Source organism: Phoxinus phoxinus (assembly GCF_949152265.1).
Source record: "Phoxinus phoxinus genome assembly, chromosome: 2".
Lineage (NCBI taxonomy): Eukaryota > Metazoa > Chordata > Actinopteri > Cypriniformes > Leuciscidae > Phoxinus > Phoxinus phoxinus.
Window position 1 is genome coordinate 19,328,237 of NC_136877.1, and position 9,699 is coordinate 19,337,935.

The 9,699-nt window shown below is 37.7% G+C and overlaps 1 protein-coding gene across 1 annotated transcript; it reads right to left on the minus strand.

Moving 5' to 3' along the window:
* Positions 1–241: 241 nt before the first annotated feature.
* cckar (cholecystokinin A receptor) lies at positions 242–9,360 on the minus strand. Its single transcript, XM_079600851.1, has 5 exons — positions 8,890–9,360; positions 8,391–8,642; positions 6,596–6,854; positions 2,905–3,032; positions 242–1,421 (listed from the first exon to the last, which is right to left on the minus strand). The coding sequence occupies exons 1-5, from the start codon at positions 9,014–9,016 to the stop codon at positions 844–846; spliced, it is 1,344 nt and encodes a 447-aa protein (XP_079456977.1). The 5' UTR covers positions 9,017–9,360; the 3' UTR covers positions 242–843.
* Between the last annotated feature and the right edge of the window lie 339 nt (positions 9,361–9,699).

Below are 9,699 nucleotides of genomic sequence, written 5' to 3' on the forward strand. Positions count from 1 at the left end.
ATTTTTTTTACTTTATTTATGCCCGTGGCATCCATTCTCAATCAATTCTCAGCATGTGTCCCCAACAACTTATTCTTAATAAGCTCTGCAGGGCAGGCGAGCAGCATCCACATCTCCAGGACCTGCCTTCATTGGTGACAGTCTGGTAACCATCGTGTTCGGAAATGCCACCAAAATTAACAAAAATGCCCCCAAAATTCAAGATATCAATTGCCCTTGTACGAGTTCTTTTGTTTATAACATTACATAATATAGTTAAGCAATATCACACAAGCAGGACGGCTATTTTCGCAAATATCAGCACGATTGCAAAATGTAATATTCAGCCGTTCGATAAACACTATGTTTATTTTTAGACACAGCATTGTCAATTTTGAATGTTTTCCTCTATTTTGCCAACAAAAAATAGTTCCAAACAAAGCAGAGAAGTCACGTCTCCCTGCAACACACAGCGGCGTTTTGTTCTTGAGTGATTCACCATTTTTGAACGAATCGGATGAGTCAATGATTCAATGACCCATTCATAAACTCAGTGGACATTTGCTTCTTTCATGAATGAATCAACCGGTTTGAACGAATTGGTTAAATGGACGACGATTCACTTATTACGACTTGCTGCCATCTACTGTCGGTTTTACTTTAATATATAATAGTATCATTTCATATTTCTATATTAGAAACAATAATCTCATTACATTATTTACCTGCCCCCCAAAATGTCTGTGCACGGCCCTGCCAAGCTCTGAACGATTTTGATATCATATTGACTTTACTCAAGATAAACTCTTTGGTAAACCAAAATGGGTTCCTACGCTGCAATTTTCAGGGTTTGATGAGTATCAGTTACGCTTGTGCCGAGCCACGGATGCTGGTGTCAGTCAGCCTGGTCAGCGTTCCTGAGGTTTGCGTGTTACCGTCGGCCTGTCCGGTTCCTCCGAACCGCGTTCCCAGCCCTCCAGCTCCTCTGGCGCTCCGCCGGCTGCTGCTCCTGCTCACTTCATCGAAATCATCCCTACAGCAGCTGAATGTCGCCAGAATGCCCTGTCTGAAGCGTTTGTTCATAAAACAGTAGACTATAGGATTGACGCAGGCGGAGGTGTAGGACAGCAAGTGGATGAAGGATATCGGCGCTCCTGAGAGGAGACGGTCGGTCGAACGTCTGTCGAAGGCTCTCCAAGCGTTGACGACGAAGATCGGCGTCCAGCAGAGGAAGAACAGCGCCACGATCACCAGCAACATGCGGATGACCCTTTTCTTGGCCATGAGGTTTGCTGTAGGGCTGTTGCTGCAAACCCTTCTCAGTTTGGATTTGGGGTTGCTGAAGCTGAGCGTCACGGGTTCGGCGCGCTTCCTCTTGGACGGCTGGAGGTAGCAGCCGTCCCCGTCGCCATTTTTCAGATTGGACGCGCCGTACTCTTTCTCTAGTGAGCAAAGTGAGGATGAAACCGTGATTATTTGATTCAAGATAAAGCTGTTCTTTTTGTAATCCTAAAGCGGCTTCTCCACTATCTCCAACATTTGCATATCATTTTTGCAGTTTGCATTTAGTGATCACACATGAGTGAGTCTTTGATGAGAGACCACTTTTATGTTGGTCACAAAACGGACGTTACCCTCCTCTTATTCAACTTGCTAAAATAAAGGAATACAAAAGAAATGTCTGCAAATAGATCTAAGAGGAAAACATAGTAGGGCTAGTCAAGGTAAATAATTGTTCAATAATAATAAAATAATTATTTTACACATTATTTATAACCACCCATTTTACAAAATAGCATTTTAAAGAATAACGTTTTAGTGGGAAAATATTGCTAATTCTCATCTTTTCTCATAGACTATGTCCATACTATATAGTGCACGAAAAACAGTATGCTAAAATAGTAGTACAGTGCTTAGCATAAGTGAACACACCTATGCTAAAGTTGACTAAAAAGAGGAATAAAAAATACTCTTTTGGAAATTGATATTAATGCCTTAATTTAAAATAAATAAATAGGAAAACTCATTATTTGTGAATGAATAATGTATCGAAAATAAATAAATGTTCTTCCTTAAAATACAGGGTGCATAAGTCAGGACACCCCACTATGTTAAATTCCCATAGAGGCAGGCAGATTTTTATTTTGAAAGGCCAGTTATTTCAATGATCCAGGATACTCTGCATCCTGATAAAGTTCCCTTGGCCTTTGGAGTTAAAATAGCCCCACATCATCACATACCCTTCACCATACCTAGATATTGGCATGGAGTACTTTCCATAAGATCATCTCTCAATGCAAATCAAACCAGCTATAGGCTAACTGAAATAAAACCATGCCAATATCTAGGTATGGTGAAGGGTATGTGATGATGTGGGGCTATTTTAACTCCAAAGGCCAAGGGAACTTTATCAGGATGCAGAGTATCCTGGATCAATGAAGTAACTGGCCTTTAAAAATAAAAATCTTGGTGCCTCTATGGGAATTTAACATAGGGGTGTCCTAACTTATGCACCCTGTATTTTAAAAAAGAACATTTATTTACAATACATTATTCATTCACAAAGAAAATTGGTGTCCTTAAAGGTTGGAGTTTTCCTCATTTTTTAAATTCATTAAGATCAATTAAGATCAAAAGATGATTTTTTTATTCCTCTTTTTTATCAACTTTAGCATGGGTGTGTTCACTTATGCTAAGCACCGTATATCTGAATTCATAGAATTCCAGATTTCCCATTGTAAATACAACTTCACTTGGTCGTTTATGTGCTCAGAACTCTAATTTACGATATTTATGATTCCAAATGAAGGGCACATTCTGGGTTGTCCTACAAATTGACTTCATGACTAAACAACTCAATTTAAAAGGCTTTTATACGATAATTACACATTTGAGGTCAGGAAGACTATCTTTTTTTTCCCATACCTTTGTTTGACTTCCTATTAGCCATTTCAAATTTGACTCCCCTGTAGAGTTCGATTGAGGTGAGGCCATAAGCTGTCATCATTATGATCCCAGGCACGAGAAAGAGTATCAGCAACAGGAAAACGTACCTTTAAAAGAGAGGGAGAGGAGAGAGAGATACTGTAAGTCAGTTGCAAAGTCAGACATGGGGTTGACAGTATTTTTTAGCTGAAAAGTAAGACTGCAAATGCTGGGTAGCTTTCTAGGTTTACATTTACATGATCGATTACCCTGAATTTAAAATGGTTTACTCATCCTCAAGTCATTCCAAACCTGTTTTTTGTTTGTTTGTAAAAAATTTGAAGAACCTTACAGCTCTTTTCCATTCACTATTTCACTTCCACCTTCATTGGTTGGAGGGTTTTTTTTGGAACACATTCACAATTTTAGTGAAGCTTAAAGGCTGGAAAACACTAGACAACTTTTGCCCTGATTCACAGTCTGGAGTTGTTGATGCCACTTGCTGAAAATCAGAGCCAATCTGCAGACTTTGGAAAGTCGGAGTTAACAGATTTCCATGAAAATCTGGTACTATATGATTGGGCACACACTCCAATTTTTGTATCTTCAGATTATGAACAGAGCCGATTTTAGAACAAGTTTTGCTTTAATTTGTCATGCGTATCTAAGCAATGAGGCACATATAGAAGCATTGCTTATGCATATGTAATATAAGGGGATCATCAAACATTAAACAGCATGTAAATCAAAACTGCCTAACGTTACTGCATGGAATATCGAACCCATGAAGAGGAAACAAATGTGAAGCTTTGGGGGTGTTGATGAACTCGCTCTACTACATCTGTGTTTTGATCATCGTTCTGAATCCCATCCGGACAAAGTCTTTTCTCAGCTCCTTGTTCAAAATGTTGCTTTTTTATGAAACTTACCCACATTCAAGTTTTGATCCTTTTTTGTTTGTTTGTTTGTTTGTCTCTGTTCTTTCTTTATACAACTAAATATTCTGGGGACCATAACATTTTTGTGAAAATGATAAAAAATGCTGGCGATGGTTAGCAACTTAAAAAGAAAAAGACAAAAACGCTGGCAGGGAAATAATTAAAGTATGGCCTACAGTTAAATGTTTATATTAAGTATAAAAATTAATACCTAAATTTGAACATAGTAGCATACTTAAAGTGCAAAACAAGTAAACTATAAGTATGATGTTAAGTTCACTTTTTAAAAAAAAACTTACAAGTATACTATGCAGTATATAACTACAATTAGTGGTTTACTAAGAGTATACTTCAAAGTGCTTAGGGTTAGGGTTTTAGTAAACTAAAAAATACTTATTTAACTAATAAACTACCAGTATACCTAAATTCACTTTTAGTATAGTTGCAGTACAAATGAAAAACACAGTTGTAAACTAGTTGTGTATTCAACGTTTACATTAAAAGTATACTTTTATACACTAAAAGGTGGGCCAAATGAATTCGAAGTAGTACTAGTACACTTACAAGTACTACTACTTTGATATCACTTACTACATAAGTATACTTAAAGGGATACTTCACCTCTGGAAAGATGAATGTGTATTTAAAATGGGTCATTTTTGTTGTATTGAATTTGGAGCCTACTAGACTGAAAGAAGCCAGAAAATGTATTTTTGGCTCATGTGGATGAAAGACAACAACTCTCAGAATGCACTTGCTTCGCTTCCCTACGAGGCCACTCCCAAACCACGCCTACCGGTAAGAGTGCAGTTAAACAACTATAGGCTACTAGTTGACTCGAAACTTAAAAGACGTTGTTTTATTGTGAGTCTCCGTGACAAGTCTGCCCGGGATTTATAATGTCCCAAAATGTCTGGGATTCGGCTTTTGCGTTCTACAGTCGCCATTCATTATATTTACTGTGGCGAGCAGGACGAGACTGACGGCCGCGGTAGAACGACGCGAGGCCAGTGGCGTGATTACTGAGCGGCACCTGTGAGACGCACCGGTCTCATGGGCTATCTCTCAGGGAGGAGTGGGAATTTTCTTAGCAATGCTAAAACGCACATCAACCGATCACTTGTTTAGCGTTCATGTAAACACCACATTCAGATTCACCAATCGGTGTGAATCCAGTTAGATTGAAACAAAAGGTGTGCATGTAAACAATGAATGGCAACTGTGAAAGCAAAAGCCGAATCCCGGACATTTTGGACGATCTCAACGGCCGGGCGTGTCTGGGAAAAAGGATGTATGGTAACCCCTACTACTCAGCTTTCTCCACAGAACAAGACCCTGTTAGCTTAGGTTCTAAAAAAAGATGGCTGACACTATTTGTAAATTCTGTGAGTGAGATCCCACCCTCTATGGGTGGGTTGAAAACATGCAGCACTAGCTCCTACTACTGGCTGTAGTCTCTAGCCTCTGGCCAAAAAATCCTCAGATGACGCAAAAAAACGTCATTTTGCGTCATCTGAGGATTTTTTCCAGACAAAAAATACATAAATCTCTCATCTCAGGGGGACATAAGGGAGGGAAGCATGGTAATTTGAAAATACTACAGGTTTTCTACTGATGCAAGGCTTAATGCTAAATGCTGAAGTATCTCTTTAAAAATATACTTGATCTTTACTGAAGTATACTTAAAAGTGTACTTATTTTTTGTAAGGTTTAACATGCATGGTCACACTAAACTTATTGAATAAATAAAAGAGCAGCATGACGTTTTTTTTTTTTATTTCTTTTGTATTCCACAGTAAAAGTATTTACAGTTAGTGCAAATAATCCTGTAAGCAACGGCAATTTTCACTAACTCCAATGCTCTGTTTTCCCTCTAGTAGAAACATGACTGTATATTACTTCTATTTACACTTTGTGTGAATAGCATCTGTCCCTATTTGCACTTATACATTGTGCAAACAGTATCTACCACTATTTACACTCAGTATAAATATCATCAAGTTTTTTTTTACTCTTAGTGTAAATAACTGCTGCCGAAAACATAACAGCATACAGGGTGGGAACAACATGACGATAAATTATGACAGATTTTTTCTTTTTGGTCCCTATTCCTTTAAAGGGATAGTTCACCCAAAAAGGAAAATTAGCCCATGATGTACTCGCCCTTCAGTCATCCTAGGTGTATATGACTTTCTTCTTTAAGACGAATACAATCAGAGTTATATCAAACAATATCCTGGCTCTTCCACATTTTATAATGGCAGTGAATGGGGGGGGGGGGGGGGTACTCTGGGAGGTTAATAAAGGCCTTTAAAAATATTCATATTTAACATTCTAGCCTCCAGCCAAACGGCCATAAGCAGTCTACTTGCGCCTAAAGCGCAACTTATGATGTCAGAAGTGGCGTAATATTTAAATATTAATATTTTTCTTACAGAAACGCATCACTTCGCTTCAGAAGGTCTTTATTAACCCCCCGGAGCTGTGTGGAGCACTTTTATGATGGATGGATGAACTTTGATGGACTTCAAACCAGAAACAGGGATTCACAGCTTGGAAGAGCCAGCACATTTTTTAATATAAAATTTAATATGTCATTTTTAATATGTTTGTCTGAAAGAAGAAAGTCATATACAACTAGGATGGATTGAGGGTGAGTAAATCATGGGCTAATTTTCATTTGTGGGTGAAATTTCCCTTTAACACCTTATCCTCAAACAGAATAAGACACACACAGTCCTAATGAATCTTACCAGGTCTGCATGACATCACTGGGCCAAACCAAGCGGCACATGTTGCCTGTGCTGTTGTTACTGCGCATGAAAGGCACCAGGGTGCTGCCTATCGGGTAAGGCAGCATGAGCAGAAAAGACACGACCCAAGTGGCTGTGATGACTTTCGCAGCGTGGGACTTCGTCTGCCAGGTACGGGACTTAAAGGGGTTGCAGATGGCACTATAGCGCTCCAGAGAGATGGCCACAAGGTTAAATGTGGATACGCTCACCGAAATACCTGTGTGTTTGGACACACAGAACTCAGTTGCACATACAGAAATAAATCTGGACTTGCTAAAGTACTGATTCTCAGGAGGTCTGATATATATGCGTCTATAAACAAAAGTAAACACAAAAATGGGAACAGACGGGAAAACTTCATAACAAATATCTCTAAGCCCTGATAACAAAGGCATGAACTGTTAATAAACTTAATGGCGTAACACTGCACACTTTGCAACTAGTAAGAAAGCAGTTCATTAGACAGCAATGTTAACATACACGCAGTAATAACAACAGAGCATGTAAATTGCGTCAGCTTTATCATGAACAAGTATTACAGAAAAGCACAAAACAAACACATAAAACATGCTGATGCATCAAATAAAGAGACAGTGGCATTGTCTAATTACTAAATTGTTTACATGGCACATTTGCAACATCTGGAAGTGTGCAACCAACTGGCTATAAATAGTTTTCAGAATTGTTACACAATTCAACAAGTCATAAATATGCCTTCCAATAAACTATAATCTCAAGGGTGGAATAAAAAAAAAAACTCTTGTCGCAACAATTGGGGCTTACAATAGAATAAAAAGCATTTTATTTATATTAGTGCAAATCTCTAAATCAATCTTTTTTACAAACCAAATGCGAGAATAAAAGCAGCTGGAACATTAAGCATTTCCTTTTGTTAAGTGACCCTTTATAGTCTGCATGTCTAGCGTTTAATGTTATCAGATTTCCTTTTTTTTTAAGGTACATGCTTGTCAGATCAGAGAATATTAGAGATTCTCATACAGAAGTGTATCATGATACTCACACTCAAAGTAACACAGTTACTATGGTAGCACTTTATTTTACAGTCCTGTTCCGCATGTACATATGTGTACTTATTATACCAATTACAATAACTGTTATAACTAGGTACTAACCCTGAACATTCCCATAAACCTAACCTTAACCCATGTAAAAAACACATTAAAAAAAATGAAGTGTAACCAGTTTTGGTAACATAGCAAAAACTGTTTGAACTATTATATACATGGGCTACAATATAACGGCATGTAGCCTTCGGATATTTTTTTGGAGAGAAAAATGTTTATTGTTTGATTCAAGATTAAATTAAAATGTAAATGATCTGCTGTCATCTGAATTACCTTATTTACAAAGATAATAATTTGTATCATCATATTTTGAAAGAAAAAAAAAGAGACCAAATGTGTAGAACTCACAGATAAAATAAAACCGGTATTACTTTGTATCAAGCACCACTGTCATCATCACAATAACAAACAAACATAAATATTCTGAAAACATTTTTTCAACTATTTGAGAAAGTTCACATTAATTTTAAGTTGGACTAACTGAACTGTAAAAGTATCCTTCATTGTAATAACTAAAAAAAAATATTTCAATGAACTCACATTTTTAAGGCAACCATGTAACTTACTTTTTAAAGTTAATCCAACAATATTATTTACAGTGTATTCTATCTGGCAGAAGAAGCTGCAAAAAAAGTGAAGTGTGAACTACAAATATCAAAATGACTCACCCATGAAGTACGTGGCCACTTTACACATGCCACTGCCGAAGATGAAGTCCTTCATGAGGTTGGGGATGAGTGTGAAGGGCATGCAGAAGACACACAGCATCAGATCACTGACGGCAAGAGACAGCAGGAACAGATTGGTGACCGTCCGCATGCGCCGGTTCCGCACCAGAACAGTGATGATGAGGCTGTTCCCTAAGAAGCTCAGGAGGAAGATCAACACATACAGCACGATCCGCACAGTCTGGTTCATATCTGACAAACAAACACGAGAGAACGAGATGAGAATATCATATTTTACAAGTTTTAACAAGCAGTTTGTGTGTCTTTTGAACAAGTAGCTATACAAGACGAAACTTGTATTGGTTCACATATTTATCAACACAAAAAGCCTGCGCTAATGCAAAAACTGCATGCAGTAAAAGTTAAATATGAATAAATCTAAATATGTGTAGGCCTATATAAAATAAATGTAAATATAATATTAAGTTAATTTTTTTACCTTTTGGTTCGAACGTGCTGTCACTGTCATTTTTACACTCCGACAAATTCCCGATTCCTAATCCACATAATATTTTATAAATATCAGTGGAATTGATGAGCATATCTTGAATTGTAAATGTCTCCATGTTTGTTTGTGGTTTCTGATGATTTCGTTCCTTCACAATATAGATATCCAAATGAATGTCTCTTCATCTCTTGGAGGTAAAAGTACAGCAACATTTGCTCTGCCACAATGCCACAGTGCTGCACTCTATAGTAAAGCACATGGTTTTATCTTAATTTGCAATGATATATTCTAGACACTGCATAAAGTTTTGATATGTCAACAGCAAGAAAAAACGAAAAAATAATAACAAAAGAAAATTTGATAGTTAAAGTACGTCCATGGCTGTATTTCGTCAAGTGTTGCTGCTCATGAGTTGTGTGATGTGAAGTAATGCTGTTGATCAGTGCTGCCGTCTGAAGAACAGCAGACCCCGCCTTCACTTTCACTAAAGACACCTTCCGTGAATATGGTAGGCCTACACTCCAATGACATTAGAAGTAGGCTAAAGAAAAAAACTTTTTTTTGTGGAGAAATTGTTAAACTGTTGTAGGCTATGTAACATAAAAAGAACCATAAAAATAACACATACTGTATAGCCCCTTTCACACAGAGATTCCGGAAAATACACGGATAAAGTGACCCGGGATTTGACCCGGGTTCGTTTGAAAATGGTTCATTCAAACTGCCAGTGATTTGCCGGAATCAGAGAGTGCGTTCACACACAACCCGGGTATGTCCCGGATAGACGCGTGACGTTATGAT

Bases quoted from the DNA above. Each gene is read 5' to 3' on its own strand.
- cckar (XM_079600851.1), bottom strand. From the start codon at position 9,016: ATGGAGACATTTACAATTCAAGATATGCTCATCAATTCCACTGATATT. The intron at 6,855-8,390 runs GTGAGTCATTTT...CCAAACACACAG, and splicing joins AGTGGCCACGTACTTCATGG to GTATTTCGGTGAGCGTATCC. The intron at 1,422-2,904 runs GTATGGGAAAAA...TTTGCTCACTAG, and splicing joins TAATAGGAAGTCAAACAAAG to AGAAAGAGTACGGCGCGTCC.